This window comes from Manacus candei, unplaced genomic scaffold (genome assembly GCF_025592945.1).
Source record: "Manacus candei isolate 608988 ecotype Guabito, Panama unplaced genomic scaffold, ASM2559294v1 h1tg000057l, whole genome shotgun sequence".
In the NCBI taxonomy this organism is placed as follows: domain Eukaryota; kingdom Metazoa; phylum Chordata; class Aves; order Passeriformes; family Pipridae; genus Manacus; species Manacus candei.
Genome location: NW_026138105.1, coordinates 4,732,183 through 4,750,515, shown reverse-complemented (window position 1 = coordinate 4,750,515; position 18,333 = coordinate 4,732,183). Strand labels below are relative to the sequence as shown.

General features: G+C 41.3%; 2 protein-coding genes across 13 annotated transcripts in view; one reads left to right on the top strand and one right to left on the bottom strand.

Annotated features, from left to right (window-relative positions):
* The window catches only part of SULF2 (sulfatase 2), a 117,024-nt gene extending 102,035 nt beyond the window's left edge, over positions 1 to 14,989 (top strand). For 10 of the 11 annotated variants that reach the window (XM_051802757.1, XM_051802749.1, XM_051802758.1 and 7 more), the window contains 10 exons: positions 3,282 to 3,525; positions 5,288 to 5,384; positions 7,092 to 7,186; positions 8,760 to 8,819; positions 9,226 to 9,395; positions 9,817 to 9,959; positions 10,191 to 10,314; positions 10,795 to 10,825; positions 11,090 to 11,146; positions 12,187 to 14,989. In XM_051802757.1, the coding sequence (XP_051658717.1) occupies positions 3,282 to 3,525; positions 5,288 to 5,384; positions 7,092 to 7,186; positions 8,760 to 8,819; positions 9,226 to 9,395; positions 9,817 to 9,959; positions 10,191 to 10,314; positions 10,795 to 10,825; positions 11,090 to 11,146; positions 12,187 to 12,217 (1,052 nt within the window). In that variant the 3' untranslated portion in view covers positions 12,218 to 14,989. The remainder of the gene's footprint in view (positions 1 to 3,281; positions 3,526 to 5,287; positions 5,385 to 7,091; positions 7,187 to 8,759; positions 8,820 to 9,225; positions 9,396 to 9,816; positions 9,960 to 10,190; positions 10,315 to 10,794; positions 10,826 to 11,089; positions 11,147 to 12,186) is intronic. The other variant, XM_051802756.1, reaches the window with a different exon arrangement.
* NCOA3 (nuclear receptor coactivator 3) overlaps positions 14,592 to 18,333 on the bottom strand; it is a 70,891-nt gene continuing 67,149 nt past the window's right edge. For both annotated transcript variants that reach the window (XM_051802719.1, XM_051802718.1), the window contains exon 24: positions 14,592 to 17,726. In XM_051802719.1, coding sequence (XP_051658679.1) covers positions 17,715 to 17,726 — 12 coding nt within the window. In that variant the 3' untranslated portion in view covers positions 14,592 to 17,714. The remainder of the gene's footprint in view (positions 17,727 to 18,333) is intronic.

The following is an 18,333-nucleotide window of genomic DNA, read 5'->3' as shown; positions in this document are numbered from 1 at the left end:
CTCCTCCTCCTGTGATGGGCAAGTGTGTGTGATTAAAGGAATTCTCAAGCTGCATGTAGGGAAATGATGATAGGCCACACAGGTTTGTAAACAAACAGGAGTGTGTACAAAGGGCTTAGTGCATTATTATTCCAATTTTCCTGTCATTCATTTTTCTTTTGAGGTAATCTCAATGCTGGAGCAAAATGGCATTCTTTGTTGTTAAAAAAAAAAAATAATCAGTTACTTTAAAGATAATGCATTTGAAGTATGATTTTTCATAGCAGTTGTGAGAAATGGGATACAAGAAAATTTTGTGGGTTAGGTGTTTTTTCCTCTTTGAAATACCTAGAGACACAGATTCAAAACATGGTTTCTAGAATTCCTGTGGCACACAGTGCCCAAGAAAAAACACCTTTAAACTTTATTTCTAGACACTGGAGATATTTTTTTTTAAAAAAAAAGTCTTTAAAGTGCCTAATTTTACTTTGTGTTATGGAAAACAAATGCTTTTTTTGTCTACCAAATGCAAAATACATAGATGTTAGTGGGAAATGTTCCTTTGAGGTTCCAGTGAAGACAAACACGCTGACTGTGTGATCCAGGAAGACCCAGCTGGATGAATGGGGCACTGAATTCAGTTGATTTTCTTGGCTTAGGTATTTCAGGGCTCCATTCTGGGGTTTGGCTCAGTTTTGGGGTTGCAGCCTCTCAGCAGTACCATCTTTAAGGTTTCTGGAGTAGCTGAGGAAGAGAGGCATTGGGACTCAGCTTAGCAAAGCTGAACTTTAATAACTTGAAGAAGGAAGTATAGATGTTTGGGGCCAAATATTTAACAGCCCTGGATCTCCTGTTTTTGGGCTGTGTACAAAGGGAAATCGATTGACTAGTAAGTAATTAAACACTGGTATTTATGCCTGCAGTGCCCTTTGCAGGTGGGAGAGCACAGCACAGGTGAATATTGATCTCATGAAATATTTTAACCACTTCCTCAGAAAATGATAAGAGTTTGGTGCTGATCCCAGCACAGAGTCAGCACTGGGGATGGGATAAAGCCCTACAAGCAGGTCCTGTAGGAGCTGCCTCACTGCTGCCCTGTTTGTTCCCTGCAAGGCTGTCCTGGTTTGGCTGCAGAGGGAGGAGGAACTGCTGGCTCCCAGCTCCTCAGGGATGTGTGTGCATGACTGTCTGGGGAGGTCCAGCGTGCTGGATTTGGCATAATAGACCTGGAAGGAAGGTAAATGCTTAGTTGGGGTGAGCTGAACAAGATGAAACGAGGGAGTGATTAAAGAAATGGGAGTTTATACTTTGAATCTAATTGTTAGGGTGTAGCTTTTTGGAACTTTCTCCTACATCTGAAAAGATGGGAGTTTCCTTCTCGTTTAGGCAAACATTTCCTGAATGGGTGCCTGAAGTGAGGCTGGTCTTTTGTGGCTTTTTTTATCCCTTCAGCAGTGACTCACCTGGCTTAATATCAGCAATAAACTTTGAACCACAGGTGGAAAATGTGCAAAGCCAGCAATCCAGCTGCTATTCTACTTTCCATGTGTGGTGCTGACAAAAATACAGTGCTTGGCCCAGTTTCAGGTGAGAGGAGATGTTTATTTCACTTCCCACAGTCTGCAAAATGCCTTTTGAGACTTTGCAGTCTATCTGAAGTGAACGTAAGGCTTCTTGAAAAGAAATCACTGCATCAATGCCAAAGCATGGCAAGTATTTCTTTTGTCAGTTTTGGTTGTTCTACCTCAAATTCCCCTCTTTTTTTTTTTCCCCCCCTACTTGCTTTGCTGGGGAGATTAACCCCTAGAGAAAGCTGGTTTTTCTATGGGGCTTGGGAATGCAAGAAAGATCAGTCAGATCTCATTTGGCACATTGGTTTTTTCCTGTGAGCAGGTTGCAGAGGGAGGTCCCATCTCATGAGGTGTGTTTGTCTGTGTGAAGGAGAAGTGACTGAAGGAGCCAGGGGCTCAGTTTTCCAGTAATGTCTGAGGTAACTCCAAGCCTCATACACAGAGCAAAGCCTCATACACAGAGCAGAAGGGAGTCTGTGGTGCTTAGGTTGTGCTTTTTTCCCTGAGGAATGAGGTGATTGTGCCGAGTCCAGTGAGTGACTCTCAGCAGTCACTGGTGGTGAACAGGAAATACAGCCAGAGATGGACCCGCTGTGCAGCAGGGAAGCTTAGATATACATTTAGATTCCATGGCTAGGTTGTATTTGAACCATTCCAGACCAAACAGAGGAGGAGTTCTGGGGATTTGAGCTGGAACAGAGAACTCTGGAAAGCAGTCATGGTGAAAAGATCAATGAGAATCTCACGGTGCACAGTGGCAGTTCATAGCAAATGTTTCATTTTGCTTTTGGGCTGCAAGTTCAGAAGCAAAGTCTGAGGGAGTGCAGAGCACTGGGGGGTGGTGCTTCGTGGAGAAACTCATTGAGTGGGATGCACGTCAGGAAAATAACTGTGAAGCAAAGAATCAGACAGGGATAAAAGTACAGATTTGGATATTATTCCCTCCTGAAAAAAAATCAAGCATCCAGCCTTGAAGATGAACACAGGATTGAGAAAAGGCTCAGGCTGAACACGGGGGATACTGGGACAAGTTCCTGGAAGCGTTGGGGGATCCTGGCAGAGGAGCATTGTCGGGAGGGCAGCAGAAGGGCAGAGCCTGGTGGGTGGGGGTGTGACTGTGAAGGTACCCGGTGTGACTGTGGGGTACCCGGTGTGACTGTGGGGTACCCGGTGTGACTGTGGGGTACCCGGTGTCATGGGTTGGGGTACCCGGTGTGATGGGTGGGGGTACCCGGTGTGACTGTGGGGTACCCGGTGTGATGGGTTGGGGGTACCCGGTGTGATGGGTGGGGGTACCCGGTGTGACTGTGGGGGTACCCGGTGTGACTGTGGGGTACCCGGTGTGATGGGTTGGGGTACCCGGTGTGACTGTGGGGTCGGTGCCCGCGGCGCGGCTGCCACCTGGTGACCGTGGGCAGAGCAGCGCCCGCCTGAGCGAGCTCTTTGTTCTCTGCGATGCGGGGCAAGAACGTTTTCTTTCCCCTCTGCCATTCGTTTGTGTCTGCACTGTACCTGCCCTCTCCCTGCTGTGGGGTGTCTGTCCATCCTTCCGTCCGTTCCAAAGGTGAGGAAGCAGCAGCTCAGAGAAACAACTGCAACAAACCCTCTTTGTCATCCACTTTAATTCCAAACAGCACAGTGTGGGCTGGTTGTTTTCCTCCCAAGAACCACAGAGAGGAGTGAATTGTAACATGCTGCTCCTGCCCTTCTGTCAAATCTTTTCCCGTGCAGAATTCAAACCAAGCTACGTCCGGAATCGCTCCGTCCGTTCCGTGTCTGTGGAGCTGGCTGGGGCTGTTTATAACCTGGGCTTAGAGGATGGATACCAGCCCATCTTCCCAAGGAACATCTCCAAGCGTCACAAGGTGCAGAGGGCTGTTCTCCGTGAGGAGGAGGACAGAGACATGGGGGAGTACAGTGGCACTGGTGGCATTGCAGAGTACGCAGCCCCGAACCTGATCAAAGTGACCCACAGGTGAGTGCTCGGGGTAGAGCTGGGAAAGATTTTGCTGCTTAAGTGGCTGCTTTACATAGATGGGTGGGTTAAAGTGTGCTAAGCACATTGGACACCCAGTCTAGCTTCACTAAAATTCATATTCCAACTTGTACAACAGCCTGTGGTTCTGCTGTAGTTTTGTCAGAAGAGCTGCAGCAGTGCTTTTGTGTGTCCTGCACCGGGGAGAGACAGCAGTCACAGATCAGGGCATTTTCCAGACATGCAACAGTTATGTGACACCTGTGTGAAAACAGGAGAGGCCTCACCCCTGGAAATCAGTGTGACCTGGCCTGGCTGGAGGCCAAAGGCTCTGACTGGAGTGTGAACTGGTTTTGGGTCTCTGGTTGCTTTGTGCAAGCTTTCTGTAACCAGTGCCAGGAAAGGGAAATCTATATTATGAATGAAGTTGGAGCCTTGGGAAATGGAACATACTGGGAGAGAGGGAAGGCAATTGTCTGAGCACTCCAGTGGCTAAAAATAATTTCCTCAGGGAAATTTCCTAGGGACTGATGGTGTCTTTTCAACTGTACTTTAATGAGTTTAATCACCATTTCCGCTTGTGAATTATCAGGAAAGCCACCAATCATTACTGACTGTCATTAAATTGTCATTAACTTGTTTAATGACTAACTCATGTAAACATGCAGGAGCCAATTAGCTGCTCTTGGTATCTGTGTTTTCCATTTGACTTCTGTCCACAGAAGTGAGTTAGAGACTTGCCAGTAGGAGGAAAAGTATCTAGGTTGGCATCAGAGAATTGTCCTCTTAACCCAGCTCTCATGGATGTTCAGGACTCATAAATCACCATTTGTGCTTTTCTTCTGGAACAAATTTAATTGATTTTTAGTTGATTTTTTTTTTTGCTGCCTTACTGGGTGAATCCCAAATTCATACAAGGAACTGTCAGGAAGGTTGTGCATTATTCATGAGGAGTCCCCAGGAACACTAGCAGAAAAGAAGGCAGTGGGACAACATGCATGAGGTGGTTTAAAGGAAATAAAGGAGTAAATAAAGGAGCTTTAATTTAAATAGGCATTCAGAAATGACTGTGTGGTGTTTGACCCTTAATGAACTTCTCAGGTAAATCTGTCAGGTGGTGACTTTTGTTTGCTTGTTTATTTTAAAGAATTTTAAAAACCGGATTTTACTAGAAGTCAGTGAAACATAAGGACTTAATATTGTCAGAGGGTATTTTGCCTTTGAAGTCAGGGCTCAAAATTGTATCCTTTTTGTAGAAAACAGCAAAATTTCTTTGTATCTGGTTTGTTCTTCTGGGGTTTTTTCCCCCTTTTCTTTATGGTGTGGTAATACATCTTATATTGAAATACTTTATCATTGCCTCTGCATCACTTAGTTATGCACTGGGAAACTGCTTCTGAGTAATGCTTTAGTGCTTGCTAGTTAGTAGAGATTTATTTAGACAGTCTAATGAATTAGCAAGAACTCTGTGCAGCACAATTTACATACAGAAATTAAGCAGTCAACAGGTTCTGCTTGATAGAAATAGTCTCCTTGAATTCTTCTGCTTCTTTAAAATTTCCATGGCAACTCAAAGCCAGACTTCTTTCCTGGCTCAGAGCATGCTTGTGTTCTCTGGAGTGAATATTGGGTTTTGAATTCTGCATGTCATTTGCAATCCATGGTCTCATTTGTCCTGGAGCTGTGTTATTAAAAGCTGCTGCTTGCCTTGCCCTGGGTGTGTATCCCCTGTAACAAACCCTGTTTGCTTTTCCGTGCCAAGGTGTTACATCCTGGAGAATGACACTGTTCAGTGTGACACAGATCTGTACAGGTCACTGCAAGCTTGGAAGGACCATAAACTTCATATTGACCACGAGGTCAGTGCTGTTTGCAGAGTGTGTTTTCAGCAGGGTTTTCTGTGGGCTGATAGGATCATGCTGACTGTGTGTGTCTGTCTGTCTGCCTCTGGGTGTCTTTGTCCCTCTCTGGAACCTTTTGAACTTGCTGGCTGATTTCTGAACAGACATTTCAGAGATAATTAAGTCAGTACAAGTTTGTGAAGGCAGGATGCTGAGTGAAGGAGAGAACTGCAACTGAAGGCACAGCTGAGAGGTGTCATATGCCTTATGAGATAAATAAGACTTGTAAGTGTCTCCATCCTGGGAAAAAAATGAATCTGGATCTTTCTAACCTTTTAATAGCCCTGCTCTGCCAATGTACCTCTCAAAAACAAGATTTCAACATCAAATATAAGACCAAGGAAAAGTGAGGTCCATTAGTTTGGTGCTTCTGGGATTAATTTCTTTTGCTTGCTTGTGCTTTTCTTAACCCTTGCACTTTGGAATTGAATTTTTTCATAGGCTTGTGTATATGAAGAACCTGGAGATGATTTGCCCTATGAAATTGGCCTGTAAAACAATCATCTGATATTTTTGTCACTAATATTTAAGAATGTATGCTCAAACCTTTCACAGGTGTTGTGTACAAAAGAGGGTCTAGGGATCCTCTTCCAAGGACCAGGTAGTGGTGGAACAAATGCCAGAGAGGAGCATAAAGGACAGACCTCCTGTAATCTCTTACCAAATTACATAAATTCACAGCAAAGTTCTGTGTAGGAACTTCTTGGCCCCCTTTTATGGTACAGTTGACACAGAAGGCAGATACTGAAAAATTTACTAGTCTGCAAAGATTTAAAAGGGCAATTTCAGTCTCACCACGCTCTGGTGATTGTTTTTTCTTCAGAAAACTTGGGCAGTATGGAGTGTCAAAGGACATGGGAGCTCGCCTCTGTCCTGTTGTGCTCCTGATTTAGGGTCACAGGGCTGGATTCTTGGTGTATTTTCCTTGAACACCCTGTCCTGTCTCTGCTCCACCAGCCACGAGCTTCCACATCAGTGGCTTCTGGTAACTGATGGCTCGTGGTGGTTCTGCAGACTGTTCACAGTGGATTACACTGCTTTTTCTGCTGTGTAGAGAGCTGAGGGGGAGGCCTGCAATACCCATCTGAGGTACTGCAATACCCACTGTGTATAACCAGACTGAACAAAAGCAGGAGTTTCATTCAGTGAAAAAGCCAAGCAGTTAAAAATAAAGCCCTGTGGGTGGCACAGTTGACTGCTGGTGGCTGTGCCATGTGGGCAGACACTGCTAAAGCCTGCCATGCAAACAGGGCCTTGCTTTCAGAGCCTCTCAAGAGGGATTTCAGAGCACTCCCTCCCCATCCCCTTCGTGGTGTCAGAACAGGCTGAAATTTAAGGGTTTCCTTTTCCTTGGAGCAACCTTTCTCCCCTTGCAAATGTGAGCCCAAGAGGAGAAATCCCAATGGAAGCAGGAGTGTCTGTGTGCCCCCCATTCCCTCTCACAGTCAAGAGTGAGAGAGCAGGCAAACCAGCAAGGCTTCCTCCTGCTGGAGTTTCCTTCTGGAAAGTCAGATAGTTCAAAAATACTTGTTAGTGGTGAGAGTCATGGCAGGTAGTGAAGAGGAAGCATTTGGTGACAGCAAAATGGGTTTGAGAAGGTTAGAATAAGACTAAATTATGCTGTATTTTTTAACCTCTATCTTTACCTTTTTTTTTTTTCCTTAGATTGAAACCTTGCAAAATAAAATAAAAAACCTGAGGGAGGTGAGAGGTCATCTAAAGAAGAAACGACCTGAGGAGTGTGATTGTAACAAGATAAGGTATTCCTTGTGTACTTCAGAATAATTATTTGTAGTGTGAAACTGTAACTGATTTATCTCCTCACAGGAGGGATCAGGGTCTGGTTTGTTTGGTGGTTGCCTGCTTACTCTGCCCTGTGCTTTCAGGGGAGTTGGGCTGCTGCCCAAGTGCATGACACACCTTCTCCCAGGCAGGAGTTTAATTGCCTGTGTCAAGTGGTGGTGATGTAACGTGGCTTGTAAACCAGTTAGTTCTGCTCTTGTACTGAAGATGCTGCTGTTAAATATCAGAGATGAATATTTTAAGCTGCAGGGTTCTTTCTGGCAGCTTTGACACGGGCAAACTGTGGTTATGGTGCAGTGTTACACAAATCTGTCATAAAAACAGTGGGAAGATGAGAGGATTTCTTCCCATGCAGTTTTTTCCAAGGCTGGATGAATTATCTCTTAAGATGAAATCACTGCACTATTTAGCAGCTACATCTGTTGGGAGAAGCAGGAATTTAACAGCTGGTGCAGAGTTACCTGTGTTTGTAACCACCACTGGCTCAGGGCAACAGATATTTCTTTCCCTGCTCCAGATCACTTGTGCATTAAGTGCAGCAGGCACTAGAACAGTGATTAGGTGTTAAGGTCTCTGCATAGTTGGTTCTTACATAGCCAAATATTTGCAAAGTGGCCACAGGGTCAGCCCACTGATTACATGGAAAGGAGGTTCATAGAATCATAGAACATTAAGGTTTGGCAGGGACCTCAAAGATGATCCAGTTTTTCAGACTAGTATAGGTTACACTTCTATTTGTGCACAGCATTTTTAAGATGACTAATCCCACTGAAATCAATGAAGTTAATCATCCAAGTTATAAATGTTCATGTGTTTGCAGAACTGCATTGCTTTAGAATTAGTTAATCTGTGCAAGGTTAAAAAAAACTGAAGGAGATAGTTCTTTATTAATCTTACTTTGTTAATTTGTTATAAAGATTAAATTTAGGAAAGCTCCCAATAGCATTAAGAATTAAAAAGATTTGTTTTGAAGGGAATTTTAATCTGCTAACTAACTGAATTCAGAACAACAACATTTAATAAACTTTGTTTCTGTTTGATTTTTTTGGGTAGTAACTTTATTAGTCAGAAAATACTGCCATTGGCTGAGGCTGTTTTGTCTCTTTTTACCTTTGGTAATTCCACAGAAAGGAGACTTCTGCAAAATCATGAAAGGGTTTCTGGAGACAGAGGCAAAGCAGTAGGCAAGGGTGTGTATGTCTGCTTACACCCTCATACTGAGAATATATTAGGCACTGCTCTTGCTGGGACAGTTCAGTCCATCTTGTTAGCTTTCCTGGAACTTCCAGCTAGTAACAAAGGAGGAAACCCCCTTCCCCAACCCTACAGTGCAGCTGGCATTGAAATTCTTCCAAGGGGCACAGGGAGCTGGGAAGGGCCCAGCACAGTCGAGTGAGGCTCTTTATTCACTGTACAGCAACAAATGGAGAAGTGACACTGGATTAAATCTGCTTCAAAGCCAGTCTGATGGTGTGGTACAAATAGGAGCGGTTGTCTTTGTTCACCAGCGATGCTGTTTTTATTTTCCAGTTATCATTCAAAACACAAAACCAAGCTGAGGCACAAGGGATCCAGTCTTCATCCTTTCAAGTAAGTGAAGGGCTGTTCCTTTGAAAGAGGATGTGCCAAGTCATTATAACATTTGGTCCACACAAACTAAGCAGAAGTACTAGTGCTTCATTTATCCTGTATTGAAAAGCATAAACACAGAGACACTGGGCAAGGAACTAATGCTAGTAAATTCTGAGATAAGGTTCCTGCTTTGGGAAATGTCATATCACAGACCTCAGGCAAGCCCTGTAAGCCCCTTTGGCTGCATTTTCATTTTCCAGTGCTGTTGAATTGCAGAGTCATCTCCATCTGGAAGAGAAGCCATTTAATTAAAAAGATGTTGATTCTTTCCCTCAGAGCAGCTCATTTTACGAGCTGTGTCGGGTTTTTTAGGTGCATTCAAGTGTAACAGAGTTTGCATGACCCTGATGTTTGGTGTGTGCAGGAAAGCCCTCCAGGAGAAGGACAGGCTGTGGCTGCTGCGGGAGCAGAGGAGGAAGAAGAAGCTGCGCAAGCTGCTGAAGAGAATCAAAAACAACGACACGTGCAGCATGCCCGGGCTCACCTGCTTCACCCACGACAACCAGCACTGGCAAACTGCTCCCCTCTGGACATGTAAGGATACTGGAAACTCGAGAACAGGGAGGTGGGTTCTGGCCAGACCGGGCCGGGCTGTTGGGTTCCCAGTTTGGGGTTTCAGTGCCTGTGTAGCCCCAAAGGAAAGAATCTGTTCCAGTGCTGCACAAAAGGCAAGGGAGGTAAAAACAACTGCAAGTAACCAACAGACAGTGCACAGTGTGGGTGTGGTATCTCACCATCTGGAGTGTTTCCCAGCTGGACAAGATGTTGCTCTAATGAGCCGTGTGGTGTGGGTTAGGTGTGCACAGAGCAAGAGGCTGATGCTGGAAGGCATTCATTCTCTGCTTTAGAGCTCAGGAGTGAGAGTTACCCTCTGTGAATAAAGGAATGCTATAAACAGAAATAATTAGCAGTGTAAAGACTGTAGCTGATGCCTTTCTAACTGTTCCATTTGCAGTGGGCCCTTTCTGTGCCTGTACCAGTGCCAACAACAACACCTACTGGTGTTTGAGGACAATCAACGAGACCCACAACTTCCTGTTCTGTGAATTTGCTACTGGATTTCTGGAGTATTTTGACCTCAATACTGATCCATATCAGGTATCTGATCATAGACCTCAAGATCACAGCTGAAGAAATAACAGCATTTTTCCTTATTGACAATCAACTGAATTGCCCAGTATTGCTGCAGGATGTAATTTAAGGCCTCTGTCACTTAAACCAGTATAATTTGGCTCTTTCCTGTTACAAATAAACCACCTGTATTCCATATATGAAAGCCATCAAACTACAGAGCAACAGTTACTAACAAGAACCCCCTGTTTATTGCAGCTAATTAATGCAGTGAATACGCTCGACAGAGAGGTTCTCAATCAACTGCACGTCCAGCTCATGGAACTCAGGAGCTGCAAAGGGTATAAGCAATGCAATCCAAGAACTAGGAACATGGATCTAGGTAAGTGCCTCTCCTGTTGCACTCACAAACCCCCCAAAAAGGAAATGGGGCTCGCTCTTACCATTATGAACCTTGAATCAGCCAAAAGGATTTTAGTATTTCTTAGTACTGGTAATGTCCTGCTGAGCTGGTAACTGCATGCTCAGATTTTTGTAGGTGTTCAGTTTGTGTTATGTAATGTTTTTAAAATTAAGAATGATACTTAAATCACTCATCAGCCTGGTGATGAGTGTTACAGACATGCAGAGGATGATGAGGAAAGAAAGATACTGGTGAAAGAGGGAAAGAATACCCTAATAGCCACTATCAACCTCATAGACCAGTTCAAGTTGGAAGAGACTTGTGGAGTTGTGCAGGGTCAGATGTGAGGGCATGCCAGGTTACTCAGGGCATTGGGTGATCTGTTATTAAGTCTTTTTTAAAATTGTCTTACCTGATACAGGCAATCCCTGGTAACATTGTTAATTTTTCTTCACCTAGGACTTAAAGATGGAAGCTACGAGCAGTACAGGTACATTTAAAAAGTTACATTATTATTCTTAAATACTACTTCCATGATGAAAAAACATGGACAGGCATGGCCTGGAAGGGCATTTGAAAGGGCTTTCCACCCCAGTTGCTTTGAAACACTTTGAAACTTCTTTGTTTCATGTTCTAACTTTGGTAGTCAAAATTCAGGCTGAACTCTTCTCCTTCCTCATCTTTCAGACTGTAGTGCTGGTGGTTTTCTTGGTGATGGTTAACTTTTTTTCTCCTTTTGCTGCTTGAAAATTAGGCAGTTTCAGCGTCGAAAATGGCCAGATGTGAAGAGACCATCATCTGCCAAGTCACTGTGAGTTGGGAGCAGTTCACCAAAAGCATTTGCTTTTTTGCTTTAGCTTTTTCCTTCTCTTTTTGCATGCAGCACCTTTTATAACATCATCATCTATTCTCATGGAATGCTTAAATGGGAAGTCCTCTAAATTATGCAAGAAATATGATATTTCCACATCATTACTGACAACTGCTGCACAAAACCTCTTGGTCCATGTTTTCTGGGACTCCAGGACCATTAAGGTCAAGGCAATTTCAAATGAGTAAAGGTGGATGCTCAGCTGAAGAAACCAGTTATGGTCAACTGCCAGTTAAATTTAAAGACCAGTATGTTGGTTTTGCCTAAATTTAAATTAGCATTAGCTGCCTTGTGGTTTTTCACCCAATCCAGAAAGAACAAAACCTTTTGACTGTAATTCTCACTAGCAGAGAGACAGTACCTTGTACTTTCTTGCTCTTTGTCTGACCACAGCCTTCTGTTGTGAGCAAAAAAAGGAAGTTAAAACAGAAAGTAGACTACTACAAGACAGATTTGTATCTAAGACTGCTTTTTTTCTTACTGAGCTGCCCTTCAAAACTTGACAATGATATTCAGTTCTCAACCTGCCAGAGCTCAAAGGCGAGATACAAATTTAAGTACTTAAAAAGTTACTGTCTCTGAATCTCCCCTTAAAAAGAAGGCAAGAGATTTCAGTTCATTAAAAATCATAAAGTGCTCTCAAACTGTGCAGTGGAAAAAATATGCACAAGTCCCTTCCTAGACACAGTCTGGCCTTCTCACTCGCCCAAGAGGATTTGCTCATGTAATAGAGTATTTTTATTTCTAGTTGAAGAGATCTAAGACTGGCTTTAGAACCAGAGTGAAGCTTGAATTATCAAGCTTTGTACAGATTGAAGTTTCAAAAAGAGTTGGATTGTGTTTCTGTCATACACCTGCTATGGTTTTATAGGTGGTGCACAGTGTTTCCATTGTTTTTTACTGCATGGAATCATTAAAAATATTTAACTGCTTTCTACTGGAATATTATACACTAAAACTGTGTTTGTTTTATTTTAAAGAGGACAACTGTGGGAAGGCTGGGAGGGCTAATCTCCCCAACTGCTGCACCTCCATGAGGATACAAACTGGCCAGAACTTGAATCCATGTACAGACTAAATGAATTGTAACATTAGCCTGAAGGACTGGATAAACTTTGAGGCTGAAATAGGTAGAACGTTTGCACTGGTGAGTGAGTTGAATAGATGCAGTGAAACTGTGGGAAATGCTGTCAGAAATACAGGTCTCTGAACTCCACTATTGTACCTGCTTTTTGCTTTGGATTATACCTCACCTGCTTCACGAGGCATTTTACTTCCAAGAAGACACAAGTAACGCTGAGCCAGCAATTGAGAGGAGAGGAAGCACAGCCCCATCCCAAAGAGCCATTCCAGCGTTTACACAGACAGCTGAGGGGAACTCCAAACCATTGTCAGCTCAACCTTCTCTTCAGTTGTCACCAGAAACACTTCAAAGCCAAGTATAACTCTAAAGCAAGATTTAGAATCATGGATGCTTTTGCTTCTCCCTGGGGTGAAGGCAGTGGTTGAACAGAACTTTGAGCAGCACTGAGTGTTCTCAACACCACGACATTTCTCCAGTCTCCTCTGAGGATACATTTTAGTTCCATCTGTTTGTCCATCCTACTGCCACCTCTACGAAGATTAGAGAAAATCTTCACTAACAGATTTTTGGAGGGGTTGTGTAAAATATTGCTCAATATACTGTTTGCAAAGCAATTTCTTCAGGTTGTAAAGAATTTTGTTAATAAAAAGAGTGTAATGCCCACGGCCTGTTTCTCAAAATGTTAATTACTGTGGCTTAGGACAGTCAGAATTCATCCATTTTTAGAAGTACTGAAAAATTTTGGTAAATGTACATCTAAAATTTTAACAAAATCAGATTTGTATGAAGTTGGTTTTTTTTTGTGGTAATAGCCTGTTGTGTGTTCAAAACCAAAACAACTCCTTTGAGAAAGCAGCGTCTGCTCAGCAGTGTAACTTCTACATTTATTTTTGAAAAAAGGCAGCTCTGAGAAGTTCAATACTTGTAGTCAATAAAGAATAATCTAGTTAATAGTTTAGTCTACAAAAAAAGTTGAAGTTCTGAATGACAGTTACTGTTTAAAGGCTTTTAAAGGGAAAAAAAACCCTTATCATTTTACTAAAGAAGCACAGTGTACAGAGTTATTTGAGTATTTTCATAAGGACATTATTAAATACATTGTAGTACAGGCCATTGTAGCACAGGCATTAGTGGTGAGATTTGTATTTATAATCCATGTTACTCTGCTACCTGTTTTAAAGGCACGTGCCCGAGGGTGCTCATGGGGCAGGACTTGACCAACTGTGGCCTTCACTCCTAACAAAGAGGTACTTTCTTTTAAAACAGAAACTTAACTTGCTCTTTTAGAAATGCAGTGTAAAAAAAAAAAATAGCATGGAAATTATTTTGGAACCCTTCCTGGTTTTGCACATAAGGAAAATCAAGTGGAATCATATCCAGGCATGTAGATCTCTGGTACCACACCCCCCTACTCAAAAAATAGACTTGGATTTAGGAACTAAGGAAAAAACAAACAAACAAACAAAGAAAACCCCTCATAAAACAAAAACCTGCTCAAAAAGCAGAAGTGGACTCTTTGTAAATGTGCTATACAGCAAGACTGGGCTTGAGTATTTGTATTACATGTGGTAAGTCAAATATACTTCCCAAAGTTTTCTTGCAAGCTTTTTTTAATTATGGAAGTAAAATATGATTGTCTGTCTTAATCTAGCCATAGATTTTCTTTGCAACTTGTTACAGCTTTCATGGATTATTAGAAATATCTACTAGATGATGAGATCCCGAATCAGTACAAATAAGTAAAAAATTAAACACATTTTTGCTGCTTCCCAGAGAAAAATTTTAGCCATCTGCTAAACTTTACAGAAAGAGTCTGAGGTTAGATGTAAAAAAATTGGCACTTACCTTTTTTTTTGTGTGTTCAGCCTTTAGTCCTTGGCCAGCTGAGGGTGTGATGGTGAAAATCCTGCAGGGCCCAGTGTTCCTGCTCCTGTTGAAAAAAAGTTACCTTGTTCCTTACCCAGACCCCTGAGCTGTGGGCTTGGTTGGGGCACGAGAAGCAGCTGCTGTTTTGTGAAAGGTAAGTTGTTGCCGAATTGGGGAAAGGTGCCACCTCTTCACCTTTCAGTTCTTGTACAAACTGCAGTGTGAGTTGACAAAGACAACACATCCCGGGTGCTCTCCATGCTAAATGGGTCCCATCAGGGAAAGGTCGCAGTTGTTGCTCCCTCAGCTTTTGCAGCCAATTAGGAGAAGATGGAAACCATTCTCTGCACAGTTTTCCTCAGTGGCAGCACCGAATTTTCTCTGACCTTTGCAGGATACAGTCATGAACCTTAAAGTATTAGACAGCTAATCAAGTTCTGATTTTAAATAGAAACCTTTATTTACATTATTATTAACATCCAAACACAAAAGCCAGAAGGGCAGTAATACCTTACAACCAACTCTTTTATAAATCAGTCCCCGTGATTTTTCTGTTTTGCAAAATAAAGATACAGATATTTCAAGCAATACTTACAATGTAAACTAAACTTAAATGCAGTTCTCAATACTGTATGCCTTCTCCTGAGAATTTTTTTAAATATTGCTCTCAGAATTACATGGTTTCATACTTGCTGTATCATTCTGTCATCTGGTAGTCTGCACATAAATTCTAAAATAAAAGGTGTGCTAATTGGTGCAACATTCAAATAAGTTTTGTCTTGTGACTGAAACGTGGTCTGGATTTTCTAACTTTGAAAGCAGTATTTTAGGCCAAGAAAAAAAAAGTATTACATATGAGTTTTATTAATAACCACGTGATTTCTGTGATCAAAAGAGACATGTAGTAAAACAACACATTTATGCAGCAGTGATCAGAGGTGGCTGTACTAGCTAATTGATCTCTTACTGTTGAATAATGTTATACAGGTTGTTTTTTTAAAAACATTCAGAAAAATCTGCTGCCACAGAACCAAAGCAAAACTGATGGCAATAACTAAATGTCAGCAGATTTCAAACTAGATGTCCTATGCAGGATTAGTGCTGCCAAGAAAGATGTCATCATCAATGCTTTTTAAAAATGCCCCCTCCCTCTTAATCAAGTTTAAACTAAAAATCTTTGGATTCAGCAAAAGAAAAAAAAAATAGGTATAATCTAAACACAGATGAGAAAATGATGATCCTTAAAACATCAGTCAGGTACCAGTTAAACACAGATGTATAAACAGAACCACTTTACAAAAATTGTAGGGCAGGATGTATAAAGCAGTCCATAGTCCTAAGAGCTCACCTAATGAAAGCAACCAGGGTTTGTAGTTTCCATCAATATAATGAACAACTACAAAATATAAAGATTGTTCTGCTCTGATCTGATATAAAAAGCATGGGATTGTTGCCTTTCAGCTTCAGTAGGCAGCACTTAAATAGATATGTTCTAAGAAATGTAAAAAAGGAAAAAAAAAAGAGAAAAGTTCCTCAGGCTTTTAAAAGTTTTGCATTAAAAAACACACATGAATCGGACAGAAGATTTCAAATAAATGCTGTCACCTAATCTGTTTACTCAGTGCTAATGGCAGAGACTGACTGATCTACATTCCCTTTGGAATACAACTGGCTGGATGCTAAGGATGAATGTTTTGAGACTATTTCTATTTAGAGTTATTTCTATTAAAATGGAAGCTCACTGAATATTCTGAACAGTAAAACCACCTCTTGCTAACGTACCAAGAACAAGCAATAAAGAACACAGATCAGGGTTGGTTTTTTTGTACTCACTTGGGAGAAATCAGTCTTCCATTACACAGTGAACAACAGAACAGGAGCACCACACATCCTAAACATTTCTGGGTCATCACTTATGGAAGTTTAGAGGTTTGACTTGTTGTAACTTTAAAAACTGCAAAGGGATCTTCATTCCAAGGCCCCAAAATGGAGGGGAAAAAACCCCCCACGTTACCAGCAAATAATATGTAACCAGACTTAAATACTGATATCAGAGAAACCTGCTTAGAAAATACATTCCTTCCTATTAGAACAATCCAGTGGAGGTGCAGACATTTGGTTAAAGTGTGGCTTAATATCCTTAAAGATTTCTGGATGTCATGTAACAAGGAATAGTTTGCAACAGACGAACACTTCCAAAGATAACATTTAGAGCTCATTAAAACTGACCAAGAAAGACACAATCCAGATTCATCAGCTGAAAAGGTGACCTATTACAGAAAGACACGACTGTCCTGACAAGCTGGGACATCTCACAATGCAGAGCCTTTGTGTCAAACTGCCTTCTGTAAAAAAAAGACGTGTAACAAAAGTGCTCACAGGTGGAGAAAGCATTTTACAACCGGTCTTTTTTATAAAAAGCTATATGTTAAAGATGTAAAAATAAATGAAGTGTTGAAGACCAAAAAAGAGAAATATGTGGGCCAAAGTCACCCAGCTTTAAAGTCATTAAATCTAATTAAAGAAAAATTCTATTTGGACCTCAACTACACTGAGTTTACAGAAATCAATTTTGTTAAATATTTAGCTTCACAAACTCTGCAAAAATGAGTTAGTGACCTACAAAAGTCATATATATAATACATTATCTTAAAGATCATATTTACAAAATTTATTCACAAAAAGACTGCAAAATTCTGATTCTGACTGCAGTGCCTTGCCTTTTCTGAAGTTATTTTCCAAAAAAGATGAAAGATTATTGCTCTAATTTCCATACACAGAACACATTACATTATGCAGTCTTTTCAAATAATTCTTAAGAGATTGTGTTTGAGAAGGAACATGAGTACACCCCTACCTTCATATTAAGTCCTTATCAAAGATATTGCATTAATCCATTATATAGTCTTCTATAAAGTGCACTCAGCTGCACAGCAATATGTAAATATTAGTCACAACTGTGTTTAAATAATTTAAACTGTTTATCCTCTCTTTTTAACCCTTGGCTTCAGTGGACAGGATTTTGGACTAGAACGTGCCAATTCATTTTGCACTGCTACTTTGCTTGGGAAATCCCTGACTCTTGGGGGTAAGAGACTAAAAGCAGCATTTATATTCAGGAATTAATATAAAAGAGTCAAGGCTAAGACTACATTCTCTGTCAGATACTGTTACTAGAGAAATCAAAAATTCTTACCACTGTGACTTCTCCAGGCACTTTTGTCTGCCTGTAGCTGAAGGGCTTTGGATACAGTAAACAGATCAGGTACACCAGGAGCCTACCCATCCAATCTACTAAAATGTCATTACCAAATTCACAGTTCTAGAGGAAGAGCGCCAAAAATATTAACAAACTTTTTTTGTACTCCACAATATACAGTAATACAGAGACTTCTTGTACTAATTTTTTTTTTTTTGGGAGGGGATAGGGTTTTTTTTTTTGGCTTATTTTTTCCTCTGAATGAAGTAACTTCTGCAAGCCCAGTCTGAGTCATCTTCCTTTCCAACACTAGTGCATCAGTAATACAGCCTTTCTTGCTTGAAGATGTGGTTCTGGTGTCAGCAGTACTTCTGTTAAAGAAAAGAAGAAATAATCATCAGAGAAAATAAAAAACATCTTTGCTGAAAAAAAGAAATAGTCCACATACTGCATTTGGAAGAGGAAACTACTGATAATCAATGTCTGTAAGCAGAAGAGTAGCTTTTCAGTGCTCCACTTCTTTGAAAATAAATTTCTATAAGAGAAATGCTCTCCCAGAATCTCCTAGACACATTTATTTAGGTATCTTCATGTAGGTTTGGAATATCTGACATTTCCCCTTCATTTTCCTCTTTATAAAAGGCATCTGTTGTATCAAACTCCTCCAAACCCTTACTTATCACCCAGAAGTCCTCAGATTATTTTCCTCAGGTACCTTGGACAAAATTTCATGAGGTACATTTTACTTGGATAGATTTAGCTTATGTCAGTATTATGTTGCTCATGCCTTGGTATTTTGTGGAAAGAGTGCAGCAATATTTTGTAATTCATCTTTCTTTTCAGGGCCTATTATTAGCACGTTTTCCCCCTAAATGAGGGGCCTGTATTTCCCACAGTTTCTGGCTAGGCATACACAAGCTATTCTAAGGTAACAGCAGCAGCAGCTGCCAGAAGGATCCCACACTATCAGGATTCTTG